The 19,024-nt window shown below is 37.6% G+C and overlaps 2 protein-coding genes across 2 annotated transcripts in view; one reads left to right on the top strand and one right to left on the bottom strand.

Moving 5' to 3' along the window:
- LOC139745374 (peroxisomal targeting signal 1 receptor-like) overlaps window positions 1-2,192 on the bottom strand; it is a 29,348-nt gene extending 27,156 nt beyond the window's left edge. Inside the window, exons 1-2 of the mRNA XM_071655767.1 lie at window positions 2,116-2,192; window positions 443-663 (exon numbers count right to left, since the gene is read on the bottom strand). Of these exons, the coding sequence (XP_071511868.1) occupies window positions 443-616 (174 nt within the window). The 5' untranslated portion in view covers window positions 617-663; window positions 2,116-2,192. The remainder of the gene's footprint in view (window positions 1-442; window positions 664-2,115) is intronic.
- A 4,090-nt stretch (window positions 2,193-6,282) lies between these two features.
- The window catches only part of LOC139745366 (H(+)/Cl(-) exchange transporter 6-like), a 42,412-nt gene continuing 29,670 nt past the window's right edge, over window positions 6,283-19,024 (top strand). The window contains exons 1-6 of the mRNA XM_071655760.1: window positions 6,283-6,390; window positions 11,099-11,167; window positions 14,887-15,018; window positions 15,683-15,749; window positions 17,343-17,449; window positions 18,739-18,865. Coding sequence (XP_071511861.1) covers window positions 6,304-6,390; window positions 11,099-11,167; window positions 14,887-15,018; window positions 15,683-15,749; window positions 17,343-17,449; window positions 18,739-18,865 — 589 coding nt within the window. The 5' untranslated portion in view covers window positions 6,283-6,303. The remainder of the gene's footprint in view (window positions 6,391-11,098; window positions 11,168-14,886; window positions 15,019-15,682; window positions 15,750-17,342; window positions 17,450-18,738; window positions 18,866-19,024) is intronic.

Below are 19,024 nucleotides of genomic sequence, written 5' to 3'. Positions count from 1 at the left end.
CTGCAGTGTATGAATAACTTAGATGTCACATGCGTACAACAATATAAGGAAAATATAAAGAGAATTTCACAAAATTCCATCTTTTGAAAAAAGTACACATTTCCCTGACTCGTTACCGACAAATGTTATGGGTAATATTATTCCCCCTGCCTTTAGAAAGAGGCAAGTCAAGTGCACTTTTATTATGCCAAAAAAGTGAAAATATGTTGAATTTTCTTTTACATTTTCTTTATACTGTTGTACGCATATGACTCACAAGCTGTAGTAGTCTCCTCATCCAGCGGTTCCAACACAAAAATTTAAAAAATTCATAACTTTTGCATCGATTGTGCAATTTTCCTTAAACTTTCACTGATGTGTTCTACTAATATTGTTGCATTTTCTCAATCCTTCTGTTCATGAAGGTGAACTTGTCCTTTAAGGGTATGGCTGGAGCACTCACCTCCTGATCAGGGGTCTCCAGAAAGGGCCTCGCTCCATGAACCATCTCCCCTGGCCTCGGCAGGTGCTGCAGTCCCTCCTGCTGTAGGGACTTGTCCTGAGTGAAGTGGGTGGCCAGGCGCATCAGGGGGTTGGCCGTCCCACACTCACCCTCCACCATGTCTCTCATCGCCATGGCGACTGGTGGCTAGACGTTGCTTCTGTGTTTCAGAGGCAACCAATCTGTAATAAAGATAAGGATCTTAAACTTCATCCACTTCCAGAACGACATACAATTTGTAAGCTACTGACATTTCATAAAATAAAGCACGGCAACATTGATTTAAAGAGACTACAGAGAGGATTATATCAGCCCAACTCAAGCACCGAGGTATGGCAACCCGAAGCTATCACCCTGATAATTATTCTATTTCACACGGCTCTTCAACTGCTCTCGCCAACTCCTTCTTTCATAGAACAGCGAAGGATTGGAATGGCCTGCCGAGCAATATTATACAGATTCATAAATTTGATAGATCCGACTAGTTGATTCTAGTCGGATCAGGCCGCTAGGTGCGGCAGTCTTGCATTGTGCGAACATGCTGGCGCTCGTGTTTTGATGGGCGCTCTGCATCGGTTGATTAAAACTCGATTTTTGAGAAAAAACACACACAGGATTTTTTCTTCTTTTCATCATGGATAGTGGACATGTGTGTGTAACAAAAAATCACCGTGCAAAGTTGCGACAATTTATACGTCAGATGTGAGATGAATAAGAAGTGAATAGGGGGCCTCATGAGGCGTTCCCCCCCGGGCCTCATGAGGCGTGGGGGCGGTCCTCATGAGGCGGGGCAGTCCTCGTACGCGGGAGCGGTCATCATGAGCGGGTTTCCTGGACTGATTATTAAACCTACTGCGGAGGGCATATGTCTGCTGCGGCCGTGGCGGAATTATTCTGTAAAATAATGATAAAAAAACACAAAATCTTATCTCGATTCATCAGTCTGTTAGTGTTTATTTCGTCTACACAGTCTACGTCTACCAGACGCTGTGCGAAGTGTGTATAGCTACCGATTTACGGGCAGCCACTACATGGACACACACACTTAACACACACACACACTACCTAGCGCAAGCCTCGCCCGCGTGATTGGTTTGCGCGATCAGCTAGCTCCGCAGAAGCGCTGAGTGAGGCGGGCTTTTATTTAGTGACCTTATCACTTGTCAAAACGGCGTTCCATATACACCGATATAGCAAGAGAAGCTCGCCAGCTGCTCAGTGCGGAATGTTATGGGATAGATCCTATCACCTTAGCACACGGCGAATGAGGTACCGATAATATCATAGAGGGCCATAAAGTGCACAATTGCCATTTATTCTGTAGAAATTTCTCCAACGTGGACACCTGCCCTGCCCCTCTCACTGCAGTGAGGCTGGGGCCTGGGGATTGCATAAATGACACTAAGTTAAGTGACTAAGTCCACTAAGCTTAGACTAGATCTAGAGTTCTCTAGTCTAGTAGTAGTCACTGACACTAGGTCTAGGCCTAGCAGTTAAAGTTTACATCATGTACATTTGTATCTTATCTATTGACCTTGTAACTTCAGCTGCACAGTCATGATCTACTTAAAAATCCCTACAAACTTTTCTCGCCTACATTTCTACAATCCTATATATTTCAATTAGCATCCTACCTAAATTTCGCAGTTGGTGGGTAACAGTCACTCAGCCTCCTCTTGCCTTGCATAAAGACGTCCTGCTAGACTAATACTGTTGCTCTCTGAGTCTGACTAATCGTTCAGCTCATGATAAAGGCAGGGGGGCAAGCGAGCTGCAGCAGCTGACCTACAGTTTGTAGCTCCACCACTACATCATACACCACATGCACTGTACTGTGATACGACCACCGCTTGCAATGCGTACACCGTACCTGTGCACACGGCAATACATGGATACAGGCACAGATAAGCATGGCTGTCCTTGGTGTGTATAACGTGTGTGTGTGTGAATGTGTGCAAGGGTGGTATGGTGTCCTCAAAACAGTAGAAATACTAAGTACATGGAGGGGGGGGGGGGGGGGGGGGGGGGGCAATCGCTTTCCCACTCCCATACCGGTACGCCCCCCCCCCAAAAAAAAAGAAACAAAACAAAACAAAAAACACCGAACAAACAAAAACGAACAAACAAACAGACAAACACTGCAAACAAAACAAAAACGAAAAAAAAAAACCTTAAAAATTTTCCTTGAAACTTCTTGATATAATTGGTCCTCTTATAAAAGAAATATGTTTTGATACATGTATTTACAACATGGATGTTGTGGATGATAGGGACTTTATCTTTATCATTAATGATGTGTGTTTCATCTGGGCTTTTTTTTTTCGTCAGGAAAATGTTATTTTTATAGGTTGTTACTGTCCTTTGAAGTTTCCATCTAACAAAATGTCTAACGTGAGAAGAGATCATCATATTCCAACTTTGCCATTTCAAGTATTGCACTTGGTGCAGTGTAACGAAATTTGCCATTTAGGGTCAATATTATGCACCACGTTTTTAAAAATGGGGCCCAGTTTATCTCTAATTTCTGGTGCCACTACAGGGTTTCATCAACTTCAACAGGCAAAAAAAAAAAAAAAAAAAAAAAAGAAAAGACCTCACGTTGGATGACTCACCCGTGCTCACTGAGAAAATATGGAAAAAATCGCTCTGGTATAACACCTTGCAATTGGCAAAAGCTTAACCACATTCTATTCTTCCGAGGTTTAAAAAACGTAGGGCCCAAAGTGCATGGTTACACCCTCCCCCCCCCCCCCTCCCTGATATAGCCTCGATTCTTAAAGACCTCTTCTTTTTTCAGTTTCAGTTTCAGCAAGTTTTATTTCTCCACTTGTACATAATAAAAACTAAGTATAAAAATATCGAGTATGTTATTCACAAGTCATGAAAATATAAACAAAATGTCGCATCACAAATATATAATCATGTGAAATAATACTTAAATATGATTACAGATCTTTAAGTGTACAGGTGGAGGAGACTGTTATCAATAAGGAAAACGCTCGACTTGGACAACGGCCTCTGAACATAATATGCCTTGTAACAATTGTTTTTTAATTTAACTAAAATACAAATAATGTAAATCTTATTTCAAATGTCATTTGACCAAAAAGGACAACACAAGGTGGAATGTATAAAGACGAAAGAAGAACAACGAAAGAAGAACAAAATAAAACAAAACAAAACCCGAGCAATAAGGTACCCGAATATAGGAAAAATAGAGGAAAGAGAGAAGAGAAGAAAAGCGATGAGATGCAGTGTTCAGGAGTTGGGAACTATAAAACAAAAGCGTAATTTTTAATTCGAGTGGTTTTGTATTGCGAGAAGAACGTTTTTATAAGACTCCACTCCTCTTGGGCAGCTAAATATATAGGACCACTCAAATCTTATGTAATTTTAGTGGTCCTTAAAAACAAGAAATCTATAGGCCTATAGTGACATGAAATAAACTGGAAATGATAACAATCTACTAAAAAAATCTTAGTCGCTCGATCAGAGACCTGGCCACCATGACCAGAAGATGAACGCTTAAATCGTAGAAGTTTGGTTGCCCGACGGCGCCACGGGGGCCACCGCTAATATCGATCCCTGCATCTTCGGATAACCCGTTCCATACTGGATTCTGAAATCCAGACCACGTACCAAGGCCCCATTTGAAGTTGATGTGATAACAACTCTTGCTGGATTGTCAAGGTAACGACAAGAATCCAGCTTCCTGATTGGCTGTTGCTGTGGGAAATTGCCATTCCAGCAAGAGTTGCCATCCTATAAACATCTTTTATGAAATGGGGCCCATGCAGGTTCCCGTATATTATGGAACGGGTTAAGGTTCAACGTCCCCGCGGTGACGCCATTTAGGCAGCGTCAAGTGATGTACTGTAAGAGTGTAATTTAGCGCACATTAATAATAGGTGTGTTGTGGATGTGGTTATATACATGGAGCACATGAAGAGTTTGTTTGCAAAAACCGATAAGTCCATTTTTGAAGATTTTGAAGTACGATCTTTGTCATAAAGTACAAAATAATACCTTTTAAATGATATATTGGTCACTACATATAAAGGTATATTTTTGAAGTTATGGTCAAAAGAAGCACAAATTTTCTTATTATTCTCTATATTTTTCTTGACCTTTAATCGCAAATATCTCCATTTGGCAAATATGGACTTATCGGTTTTTGCAAACAAACTCTTCACATTATTGCCTAAAAGAGGTACCCCATGCATGTGCAACATGTTTATAGTGAACAAAATGCACTCCCAAATTGATGCATTTGCTATTGTTTTGTGTTATTGTGCATGTGTTTCTTCCGAATAACGAATACTAACTCAAGCACTGCAAAATAAGCGTGCACTGAGAAGTGAAAAATCAGATATATAAAAGAAGGGCTAGAATTACTTTTAATTTTGATGTGTAACATGTGACTCATACCTTTTAATAAATCGTTAAACCCATCGAAGCCTTGACGAGGCAAAGAAATTCCTTTCGAAAGAATTATTTAGCCTTTTGTTATTTTGCATTACTAAATAGGGCTAAAGTCGCTCACAGAAGAAATCAAACAAGAATGATTTTCTTTCTTTCTTCCTTTCCACAATTTGCTGAAATTTCCCATCGGTTTCAATTCATCATCTTGAGCAGGTGCACTGGGTCGGATCCACTTTTTTTTCCGAGGGGGTGATCATTGGGTTGACTCAATAAAGACGGGTCATGACAAGCAAAAAACAAACGAACAAACAAACAAACAGCTCAAAGGGGGTTTAAAGGGTTGTACAGTTCTGGTCGAGGTGAGGATTTAGCTTTTAACATTTTGCGAGATATTCAGAAACCACTCTATGAGATGTCAAAGAGCATGCAATTCTAAGGGGTATCAAAAGTTTATTTGATGAAAATCGGTTTTGAAATGGCTGAGATATCCAAAAACAAGGTGAAACGAAGAGATCCTATATAATAAAAGGCGTGGCCTGTAGCCTTTTATTAATATCACTTTTTTGGATAGTCTCAGCCATTTGAAAACCAATTTTCATCAAATAAACGTTGAATCCTTCTTAGTTATGCTCTTTCATATTTCATAAGAGGCTTCTCATTATCTGGCTTAGGAATATTCAAAACATGAATCCCCACCTCAACCAGTACTGTACAGTCCCTTTAACCCCCCCCCCCCCTGCCCTCCCCCAACAATAAAGCAACAACAACAAGAACACAGAGACTCCAACCCCAAGCACCTTCTGATCTGGAGATTCTCCCGCCCGAAACCCCTAGCAAACGGGAGACTCCAAGTTGATGTGTGCGAAGCGCGAAGTTCCCAGGGTTCTAGATGTTCTCTGGTGCTATCTAAGACTTATTTTTTCAACATACGATAGCAATAAGTAAGAAATCCTTTCAACCGGGAGACACAGAGCCAGGGCGGGAGAAATCAAATCTCCAGCGGGAGAACGGGAGATTTTGCAAAAATGGGTTTTCGGCGGGAGATCTCCCGTCGAAAACGGGAGAGTTGGAGTCTCTGAGAACAACACAAAACTGGGGGCCCATAAAGGGGGCGGGGCCCCGGGGAGGGGGCCGGGGGTGGGGGTAATACGCTTACACTAAGATATTATGTAGGCATACTAATCCCTTTACGCATGACTTATGCATAAAGAAAGCTTCAGCAGCTAACCTGCTGCAACGCCCTCTTATCTACTGCCGTACGTATGACCTATGTTTACTCCACTGGTGGTGCCTTGTGCCCCCTTCCCCCCACCCCCACCCCCACCACCCCCACCCCCACCACCCCCACCCCCACCCCCATTTTCGCGATTGTTGTGCGACAGGACAAGTAATTGTACAGGATGGCAGGCGCAGGGAGGCCCCATAAATGCTGTTTGGCTTCCTGTGTCTGCTGTATTCCAACGAGAAGAAGAGATGGGGAAGAGCTGGTAAGTATCCAGGGCAATTTTTAACTTCTTAGCTTCAAAATATGGCATGATAAGCTGTTTAATCCCAACAACATTATCACTGAGTTTAAAGCTTGTAACGCACTTCAGTCCCAGATGTTGCGTTTTGCGTTAGTTGTGGGTCAACTAGCTCTATGAGATTACACACAGCCCGTATGCCCAGTCTAGTCTATAGTCGCTATAAAATTACACAGCGTGCAGCGCAGCGACTGGGCTGTGTATAGACACTAGTTAGTTGTAGATCTAAGTTTACTACTTTTCTCTACGTATTTTACACAGTTCTTGCTAGTCACCTGGCTGCTGGGTGTGTAGACAGAAAGATCCGTCTGTCCGGAGGACTCTTTTTATATTTTGCCATTAACGCTGTCCTCCGTAGACAGACGGAAGGTTGCAGTACCCATTGCTGTGTGGATGTTCTTAACCACTGTCTCTATGGAAAATTGGGTGATACGTGAGGTACTTCACCCTTCTCGATTGCGTCTAATTCACGGCCCTAGGTCGGCAAATTTAAGCTTGTATCGTGAAATTAGCTTTTTAAAAATACATTAAACTCACCAGATTAATGAATTATCCAAAATTTTAGTAGAATTTTCAACGTAAAACACAGCCTGTCGCGTCGTCACGTTCAAACTGCGGAAACATACACTATGAATCTATTAGCCTATCACATGCGAGGTAGTTTCTGGGCCAATCCACGTCAAATCATCCAATTTTCAGAAAAGTTGTCACCCGACCCCCTCCGATTTTCTTTAAAATCGCACCAAATGTTCCCCAAAGTGTCTGACGGAAAATCCCAAAATATTTTGCCCCAAGGTCAATTGGTTGCTAAGATACAGCCTCACATAGCAACCAATGCGCATTCCAAAATATTAGTTAAAAGAAAATTATGCATTTTTGATCGATTGTGGTAGCATGGATATTTATGCAAAAGTGTTCATTATCTGGAAATTGAGAGAACTTTATAGTCTTTGCAAGAAAAAGTGACTGTGACGCAAAATTGACTTTTCGTTAACGTGCACGAGGTCACCGAAAATGGTGTTAAATGTTAATTTTGAAAATTTCAAAGCATATTTAGAGGCTAATATCTTCCACATTTCATCACCTCAGGTTCTAAGATATTATGCTGTTGAAGGCTTTGACTTGCTCAGTAATTTTGAAAAAAATCAGCGGATTCGTGCTCACCGTTTTTACGGAGAGCGCCCTCAAAGTTGACAAAAATGAAAAATGTGTCATATTCAAGGTCACGGATCACCCTTCGTCCCACCTAGGAATGGCATCAATTTTTGTGTATTGATAGACATTTACCTATATTATCTTGGGTTACCAAAGAAATTTTGCTACCGAAATGTTAAATGGTAAATTTACCCCACTGAAAATGGTCGTAAACGGCCAAATTACCATGTAATATCACATATTGGGTTTAGAGGACATTTCAAATGTCCATGCTTTCAAGATGAAAAGCCGTAGCCCTGTGATATTTGCTGTAGGGGTAGTCTGTAATACATATTTTAGTAATATATACCACAAAACACTTTCATTACATAATCATGACCTTGAAATTTAATCCAAAATTTGATAAAAACAATAAGTCGCTCTATTTTCCTCATTGCACTGCATGTAATATGTGTTTTGAATGACTTTTCACAGAGCAATATTTCAAGAATTATGAAAGCTGACAGCCTGCCATATTATGGTTCTAAACTATTTGTGCTCTTCTTTCTGATTTAGTGTCAATTTGATTATGAATGTTATACCCTTGACCTTGAAGTGCTTCTAAAAATAGCTGTAAATTTGTTAACTACAAATTACACACACAACAGGTGTTTTATGGCATAACATACTAGTGATTCTTTCACAAACACAAAAGTTTTTATGGTGTAAATGTTATATACTGGAATAACTATAGGTTCTTGCAAGATATGTCCGATTAATTACTTTGTTCTGACAATGACCCTGAATTTATGACCTTCAAAATCAGGAGAAATGTCTATTCCTGCCCATAAAGACCTGTATTTACACTGTAAGTACATATGGACATTGTACCCTACACAAGATTCTTATTCTAGCCTGTGAAAAGCAAATTAAAAGCACTGAGAGTCTTCTTTTTTGGGGGGATTTGTTCTGTAACTTATGACAATTCAAAAATCATTTCCATTCCTATATATTTTCTTGTTTTTGGTAAATTTGTTATGTATTTCTTTGTTTTTTATTTTCTACAGCATTTTTTTTTATTGGAAATTGTCACAGTCCACTTTTTCTACCATAATTTGAATAGAATTAATCAATCAAAGTGATAGATAGTGAAAATGGTCAAGTTTTTATGACTTTTACCAAAAACCACTGTTTTCCATGGGAAATGCACACAAAATCACAAAATATTACTGTACCCTTTTGTGACTGAAATTGAGGGTCATTGTCAGAACAAAGTAATTAATTGTAACATATCTTGCAAGCACATATAGATTAATTCCAGTATATAACATTTACACCATAAAAACTTTTGTGTTTGTGAAAGAATCACTAGTATGTTATGCCATAAAACACCTGTTGTGTGTGTAATTTGTAGTTAACAAATTTACAGCTATTTTTAGAAGCACTTCAAGGTCAAGGGTATAACATTCATAATCAAATTGACATTAAATCTGAAAGAAGAGCACAAATAGTTTAGAACCTTAATATGGTAGGCTGTCAGCTTTCATAGTTCTTGAAATATTGCTCTGTGAAAAGTCATTCAAAACACATATTACATGCAGTGCAACGAGGAAAATAGAGCGACATATTGTTTTTATCAAATTTTGGATTAAATTTCAAGGTCATGATTATGTAATGAAAGTGTTTTGTGGTATATATTACTAATATATATATATTACAGACTACCCCTACAGCAAATATCACAGGGCTACGGCTTTTCATCTTGAAAGCATGGACATTTGAAATGTCCTCTAAACCCAATATGTGATATTACATGGAAATTTGGTCGTTTACGACCATTATCAGTGGGGTAAATTTACCATTTAACATTTCGGTAGCAAAATTACTTTGGTAACCCAAGATAATATAGGTAAATGTCTATCAATACACAAAAATTGATGCCATTCCTAGGTGGGACGAAGGGTGATCCGTGACCTTGAATTTGACACATTTTTCATTTTTGTCAACTTTGAGGGCGCTCTCCGTAAAAACGGTGAGCACGAATCCGCTGATTTTTTTCAAAATTACTGAGCAAGTCAAAGCCTTCAACAGCATAATATCTTAGAACCTGAGGTGATGAAATGTGGAAGACATTAGCCTCTGAATATGCTTTGAAATTTTCAAAATTAACATTTAACACCATTTTCGGTGACCTCGTGCACGTTAACGAAAAGTCAATTTCGCATCACAGTCACTTTTTCTTGCAAAGACTATAAAGTTCTCTCAATTTCCAGATAATGAACACTTTTGCATAAATATCCATGCTACCACAATCGATCAAAAATGCATAATTTTCTTTTAACTAATATTTTGGAATGCGCATTGGTTGCTATGTGAGGCTGTATCTTAGCAACCAATTGACCTTGGGGCAAAATATTTTGGGATTTTCCGTCAGACACTTTGGGGAACATTTGGTGCGATTTTAAAGAAAATCGGAGGGGGTCGGGTGACAAGCACTGGATGATTTGACGTGGATTGACCCTTCTATGTGTTTGTTCTGCTAAAACACGTACCTCGCATGTGATTGGCTTACAGATTCAAAATGGCGACTTACAGCTTGCGAACGGCGATGTTGCGATATCGATAAAATGTCTGCGTTATAACCGAGTTTATGTGAGTATTTCGATTGCACAATTGAGAAATTTATCCCAAATATTGCTGCATAATGTGTCATGTCATGTCAAACTTGTTTGAATGTAAAAAAGCTGTCTGAAATTTGGTTTGTCGTAACGTTTGATCTGTGCGTGACTGCTCCACACAGGAGCCGCAATCATTGACTTCGGTCTGTATACGGAGGGGATCCGTGAAGCCAAACGCAGTCTCCGCGGAACAGTCCCCGACGGACAGATACAGACTGATCTTTCGGTCAACTGGGTGTGCTGCTATAAATTTAAACACTAATCCGGATTAAAAGTAGACACAACAAATATCCAAAATCAATGTATGAAGCATTGATTTATGGAATTATGGACCAATAATGTCAAAGTCAAACGAATCGAATCATGGAACTGTCACTGTCAGCACCGTTTTAATGTTCACAAGATAATTGTGGTGCTCATTGCATGTAGAAATACCCACCTCTGGTAAATTCAAATTAGATTCTGGATGCTCTGTTTCTGAGTTGACATAGACAGTGCTATGTAGTGACACAGGTTGTGTTAATTTGAGACTTAACTTTATATAAGAAAATGTTTCATATGAAATAGCGTAAAATTACAACAAAGCAGATAGCCGACGCTAGGCCTATCTGCTTCATCGCTGCATAGCTTTCTCATAATTCTCTTGTTCTCCCTCTCGCTCTCTTTCTATCTCTGTGTGCACATAAATAGAGACTATGTGTGTTTGTATGTGCATCGATATGTGTGTATATATAGTATAATTATATATGTACATACATACTGTTGTACACTCTCACACACACACACACTCAAACATTGAAGAAGGTATTCATGATCCTTCTCTGAGTTTGACCTTTTTCAATTTCATTTTTTTCTATCAGCAGGATTTTCTTGCATCAAACAGCCACAGTCAAAGGCAACACCTCCAACTACCACGGAAAGACTATGATGTGAGTTTTTGCATTTCTGCATTGAATTGGCACAATGGGCTTTAGATGACTGGATTGGAAACCCCATGAATGTTAATATGTACTGTAGTGTAAAAGTGGAAATTTTTTGCAGTGTTGAAATTTTCACGCATTTTGTGCAACCTTAAACTAGTGCAAAAATGAAAGCACACAAATATTTTTGCTTGCCATTATGTTCTAGTAGTCCATGTCTGGATTTCGCGGAGTTAAAAACATGTGAAACTCTTCTCATCCGGCCAAGCGCAAAAAAATTAGTCACACGAAAATTCCACTTTCACAGTATTCTCATCAAATGTCAAGATCCTCTATAATATCCTGTCAATCTTTGCAACATACTGTAAAACGAGGAATATTCGCGTGCATTCTATTTTTGCGAATTTCATACCGCAAAAAAAAGGTGCAATTCGCGAAAAATTCATGCTGCGAATCCATATCATGTTTTACAGTATCAGGGTGCTACATAAGCACTTACACGATTGCCCGAGTCGAGTGAAAATCAAATTCGGGCAAGTGTTTTCAAACAATGAGAACAAATGCTTGCCCGGATTGGGCAAGCTTAAGGTTTTGAAGCCACTGTTTTTTTTTTTTCACTTATTCCCTTCAACAAACCCATACAGGGCAAGTCCAAGATAACGCGCATGTTACGTATGGGACATTCAGAGACTTTTATGACCTGAAAAATAGTGTTAATGGCCTTTGATCGTATTGAACTTCATCATGGTGATTGATATCTTCAAGAAGTATAATCATGTAAAAAATTGAGAAAAATGACCTTGACAATTATATTCTAGAAGAGAAAATATGTGCCGTTACGTATGGGACCAGAAAAATTTTGTTTTTTTAAACATTTTTTTCAACTGCAAAACTCTCTGAAAGTATATCATTCTACAACTTGTAACTCACTGTGATGAAAGTCACAACACTCAAGATTATCACAGGTAAGTTTCATGTCATTAGGCAAAAAGCTCTAATTACAGGTTCTAATTAAAGGCAGACATGACGTGTTACGTATGGGACAGTTACGTATGGGACAGTTTGTCCCCCATTCATTTAGTGTGTGAAGAACCATGTTTGTGGGTATTTTGCATAATCATTGAAGTAAAATCAGTTGAAACTACTCAAATACTGATCCAGATTGTCAAGGAAACAATATTCCCCAAATATTCACCATCATAATCTTATTATATTCAATCATATTTTTATATTTTTATGACCAACCTGGGTATGCATGCCCTTTGTCCCCCATTCGTTTAGTGTGTGGAGAACCATGTTTACGGGTATTTTGCAAAATAATTTTGTAAAATACCCATTTAAACAAATTTTTGCATAATTATTGAGGTGGAATCAGTTGAAATTACTCAAATACTGATCCAGATTGACAAGGGAACAATATTCCCCAGATATTTACCATCATAATCACATTCATATTCAATCATATTCTATATTTTTTATGACCAACCTGAGTACAGGTATGCCCAATTTTTATCAGGATAGTTACTACTGAAAAATTGAATAGTTTAAAGTGTTCACTTCCATTGATGAAGGGCAGTTTGCCATTTAGTTTCAATAAAAAACAACTTGATACAAGAAATATTAAGTTTGATAAATAAGCAATACCTGCTGTGTGGAACCCCAGTGATTGAGTAGATATATGATGTCTGTCTAGCAGTCAGGTCATTGATTCGAGTCACAACTCAGAATGTATACCCATGAATTTTGTTGTGGCTACTACTGAAAACTGAATAAGGACAATTTGTGTATCACTTGCAATTTAAAAAAAAATCATTTTACTTTTTATTTTTTTTCTGTAATATCACAACCATTTCAAATTGGATCTCCATCACATAAACTTTGAATTCCTCTAGTCTTAGGATTTTATGCTCTTAAGTAATTCATATAATTGGTTTCCAATCATCTCTTTAAATGTTGAAAACTGAATCCCCATTTCTACAAAAAACTATACCATCCCTTTAATGCTGATTTTTCATTGTGTATTTTGCCATTTTCCCCTCCCCCTTTCTGAAAATTGTTCAGTCAAGGTCATGTACATTGTTTCAAGTGTCTATAACTCAAAAAGTAGCTACAATGTTGGGATGCTTTCTTCAGGATGATTGACCATTTATGTACTGAGAGACCTTCCCAGGTAGCTACATGCATTCACATGCAATATGTATGAGGATGTCCCATACGTAACGCATTTGTCCCATACGTAACATTATTTCAATGCCTAATAAAAAATGTTTCTTTTACTTTTTTTTCTTTTTTCTCTGGTATTTAATTTCTCTTAACAATAAATTAGAACTTTCCAAAAGGGCATTAAAATAACCTTAGCAATTTCAGAAAAAACCTAAAAAAATGACCTCATTTTGTTACGTATGGGACATCTCATGATAGGACACGAGCTAATTTGCATAATCATTTGCATAATCCCTAAATTTTCATATCAAGTTAAACTATGTGATGAACTTCTTATGTCCACATATTAATCAAATATTATTTGCTTTCCTTTGAATTAATATGAATTTTTATAAATGTCCCATACGTAACGCTGTGTTTCACATTTATGCAAATGAGGCCCTTGAAATTTGCATAAATTTACATAATATCATTTTTTCCTCCGCGGAAATCAAAACTTCAACTCATAAGCTTCAAAATGATACCAAACATGTCAATATTGAGCAAAGATGAAATTTTGCCTTCTGAGGGGACCTTATCTTGGACTTGCCCTACAGTCAACCATACAGAAGCCCAAAGATATTGGCTGTTTTGTACGTGAAGAAGCCCCAATGCAATGCAACAGCAACACTTGATAGGACCAAGTTTGATGCTCCATTGTGTTTATGCGTGCAGTTCAATGTGTGCTGTTTATTCCAATGATTGCATTTCATTAAAAGATTGATCTATCAGTTATGATAGCCGTTATATGGAAGATGATACAGGAAAGTATATAATCGTTAGGTTACACCACATGTGAAAATGAACAAAACAAATTTGAGTTTTTAAAACAAACATGAAAGATATTGCCATTTTTCAAGGTTGGTTTGTTGTGGAAATAATTTTTCTCTTCCACTAAGGCTTTTTATTCTTCAGAGATGTAAGAAATCAGAAAGAATTGCATCAAAATCTAGAGCGTTTCCTAAACCCTGAGTTTACCACTTGGTAGATATTCAGAAATGAAAATTATGTAAATGTCACTGTGTCCTTCTTTAAGAGCCTTTTCACTGTATATTGAATAAATCTGGTACGAATTAGAAAGGAGTGATTTGTTATGGTGCCAGTCTGCATAATGGTTGAGTTATTTTTATGCCTCACTGGAGCTGATTTGAACAAGATGGAGAATTTGGTTCACTTCACTAGAAAAAGTGAGAGTGAGTGCATTCAGTACGTGTTATTAGTTCGATTTTGTGTGTTTGAGTTTGGATACATCTCAGTTTATGGTTTCTAAGCTTGAATGCTTCACTTACACTCATGATACATGTAGAAAAATATACAACAATCTAGAAAATTATGAGAAGGTAAAAGCAACAACAATAAATCAAAGATACCAGAACATGAATTCAAACTCAATTCAAAAGAAAAGTGTGATCACAAAAATCTATATGTACACAGATTGCTTGTTAAGTTACAGTTCCAAGGTAAAGATAGTGCTAATACATCAATGTTATAGTAGTTGTTACTTCTTGTGGTCCCAATTCTGACAGAGCCTGGACTATGATACCTGCTACAGTGAGGTTTACTCTGAGATGCTGGAGGGGAAGAAATCTTGGGCCAGCCGTCACCTTGAGGTCTTCCGCTGGATCATGACAGCAGCTATCGGTATTCTCACTGGTCTGGTAGGTGTGGCTGCCACATAAATGTTACAACTGTGACCATTTTAGGGAGATGCAGTGAGGGAATCTGCAAAATTCACTTCATTAATGACATAACGAATGACAATTTGTCATCCTATAGGGATGACCATTTTGTTAAAAATATGAGATTTAGAAATTGATCTGGTAGGTGTGGCTGCTACGTAAATGTTACAACTGTGAATATTTTGAAGTGGTGTGGTGAGAGAGTCTTCAAAATTCACTTCATTAATGATATAGATTTTGTTTGAAAAATTTGAGATTTAGAAATTGATTTGTGCATTCTATTCACACAAATGGAATCAGATATGTACATTGTATGTCTGTGGATATGTGTATACCTTTTCATGTAAACATCAGATTCGATGATGTCATAATTGTGCAGCTGTAGACTCACAATGACCCATTGAATATTATGTTTCCTGGGCGACCCATACATTTTGCTCTCTCAAAATTTTCCTTCCTCACAGACTGATTTCTCCTTAAAATCTCTGGAAGTGAGCAGTTAGTACAGTGCTCTTAAATTTCACAGTGCATGGGTTTTGCTGGTTTTGTCATCAGTTGTATTCAAGGAGACAAATTATGAGACAATTTCATCATCTCTAATAGTTTCGATATCCGGTGATGTTTTTTTTTTCTTCTTCTTCAGGTAGCTGTCTTCATCAACTACTTTGTTGATTTGCTCAGTGACTGGAAACTTGGCACAGTGGACAATTGTATCCTTTGCAGATTATACCCTGGTGAATCTTAATCTATGATACATTCCCAAATACAGTCATCAATGTTTTTGTTCACTTGTCAGGCAATGTATCATTTAGCTAGAATAGATACAGTTGTGCCTATGATGACTTAGCTCTTTTTATTTACTTATATATTCACCCAAATTTCATATTGAGCCACAATTTCAGCAAGGAATGTTCAGTGGTAATATTATGCTGCAGGAGGGCTGTCAGTGTAAAGGGTACATAAAAGCAGATGAATACAACCAAACTCGACCACTTGCTATAATTTGACTGTTCTTGATGTTTACCAGTTTTGTAGTATATATTCACATAATATGCTTATACGCTGACTGGGCAGTCAGTCATTGCTGTCTACAATATTATTCCAGAAATATCCCCTTTATTGTCATCTTATAATATATGTGACCCTGCACCACAAAACCAACAAAAAGTCGCCAGACATGGATTTCTTGTTTATGAGGGCAGATTCTGAAAGAGTAGACTCTAAGCTTTAAAATGATGTATATCATAATTCAAATGGACTCCTGTAACCTACCTAAATACTGGAAAGAAAGCACACACTGTGGAAAAGTGTGACCGGAGAAAAGAGGCTCTGAAGTACACAGTCTATTCAAGCGCTTAATCTTCACCAAGCCGTGCTAGCTGTGCCATGAAAGGGACAAAGCACAGGATGTAACCTCCAGAGCAACAACAATGAAGGGATTATCAGATTAAGCTGAAATTGAGCTTGTTCTGTTAGCACATGCTGCCCATGATTAATGCTAACTATCAAAGCAGTACAGTCATCCTTTCAAAAGTTATTAGACTTTACAGTGAAGAGTGTGCAAAGGATTTTAAGACATGAAAAGCGGCCTCTAAGACATACCTGATCTTCTACTCTTCCCCCAAAAAGGGTTGTAGAAAAACTGCTAAAAACACACTTTCCCATTCATGTTAAGATACCAAACTGAAGAATAATGTAGAAGAAGTATAGCTCTTTCAGAAAATATGAAAAACTCAAGATTGACTTGGTTTATCCATTTCACCTTTTTTGAGTCCTCACGTAAAATGAATGGGGTGCGACTTTTTGTTTGTTTTGTGGTGCATGGTCACATATAGTGAATCTTGTGAATATATATTGGGCTGTGTTGTGGTTTTTCTGTTTTGTCCTGGCCACCAAATAAGGTTAGTCTGTATCTTAGAAAAAATGAATAATGATGATGATGATGATGATGATAATAATAATGATAATAATAATAATAATAATAATAATAATAATGATAATAATAATGATTATGATAATAATGATAATGATAATAATAATAATGATAATAATTATAATAATAATAATGATAATAATAATTACTATTATAATAATAATTATAATTATACTAATAATGATAATAATTATAATAATAATGATAATTATACTAATAATGATAATTATAATAATTGTAATAATAATAATGATAATAATAATAATGATAATGATAATGATAATAATAAACCTGTTTGTAGCTTACTGATATAAACTTTAATTGTGCTTAGTGTTGTCATTAAGTTTCCCTGACGCACATGCCCATGCAGTCCTGCAAGGCTGTACTGTGTACAGCTGTATTGGTCTCCCTCTTCTTGTTCTCATGGCCTTCAATGCGTCCTTTGTCCTGATAGCTTCACTTTTGGTGGCCATGGAGGTAGGTGTGATTGGAGTTAAGGTTTGACACCTTCATTTCCTGTACACAACTTGTTCACAATTTGTTGTAGAATAATGGCAGACAATTGAATATGAAACAAGTGTACAGTTTTAATGCAACAAAGGAAGATGAAATCCATGTTCATCCAAAGGTCATGCTTCATCTTGTTTAATTCTACTTAAATTTTCGCGGTGCTGAAATTTTCACGCATTTCACACAAACAGAAACTAGCGTGAAAATAAAAGCACACAAATATTTTTGCTAGTTGATGTCTTGATTCTTCTTGATTCTTTCCTCGCAGAGCACGAAAAATTAAGTCGGGTGAAATTATCCACTTTTACAGTATGTCATTATTCATATATATGTGTTTTGTTTATTTGTCAGTGATAGGAACTTAGCACAGAGTGAAATTGTAAATGTAGCCAGTAAACCAAGCTTGTATTTTGCAGGCCTTTACCTCCCCACATAGTCATACTATCTTTAATTTGAGATAACAATGAGCTTATTCCTTGACCTGGTGACTAATAAATGAAACTGACCATAGTGTGTCATTCTCACCTGTCAGCCATTTTTAGTCAGCGACTGTTGCATGTGGAAGGAGCGTGATAACTTGCTGATAGCATGTGATAAACATCAATCAGATCAGAAGAAGAAAGTTGCTTACACTTTTGTTGAAACACACACATGCATCTAGAGTCTGAAACATTGGAAACACATTGTACAGTTGGACTGGTGGATAAGTGCAGTATCTTTCTGCTTTTACAGATTTATATGTATGAGCAGAAATGGATACCAAAGAGCCATGAAAGGATTCAAATGTAGGACCTTGTCATGGAAAGCACATTCTGCATCCATTAAATCATGACACTTCTACCTGATTAGACAGTTGATCAGGGGGGCATTTCATAAAGCATCTGGGTCGGATATTTTTCTGACAAACTGTTACAAGCCACTGAAATCCTTGTATCTGATTGGCTGAGAGCAAGTTTGTCCGACAACTTTGTCAGACAAAGTGCTTCATGAAATGTCCCCCAGATCACAACGTACAATTTGCATATTTGATCAGTCATATAAAGCAAATAATGCAAATTTTTTATGCGCAATGTTAAGTTGATGCAATTCATTTCGATTGTGTTTACCGGAGGTGGTGGACTTTACTCTCTCACAATTGTCAAAGTTTCACTCAGTGATCTATACAAGTTCATGTATGCAGCATGATATTATGGTGAATACTATGCATAATGATTAACACATTGTATACATATATGTATATAATTATCTTCATTTAGCCAATAGCAGGTGGATCAGGCATACCGGAGATCAAGTGCTACCTCAATGGAGTCAAGGTACCTCATGTGGTCCGCCTCAAGACGCTGGTCTCCAAGGCCATTGGTGTACTCTTCAGTGTGGCGGGAGGTGGGCATTGACATGTTGAGGAGTTTTCCTTCACTCAAATTTAGAGCTGTTTTCAGTTAACATATATCGTAATTGATTATCTGTGATTATACTGTTTTCTTCCTTTTTTCATTCCTTATTCATTTCAAGTTTTACTGTATATCAGTCATTCATTCCTTT

Source organism: Diadema antillarum, unplaced genomic scaffold, assembly GCF_040938485.1.
Source record: "Diadema antillarum isolate AM-2024a unplaced genomic scaffold, OU_Dant_1.0 seq00001259_RagTag, whole genome shotgun sequence".
NCBI classification, from domain to species: Eukaryota; Metazoa; Echinodermata; class Echinoidea; order Diadematoida; family Diadematidae; genus Diadema; species Diadema antillarum.
This window is presented reverse-complemented; position numbering and strand designations above follow the sequence as displayed.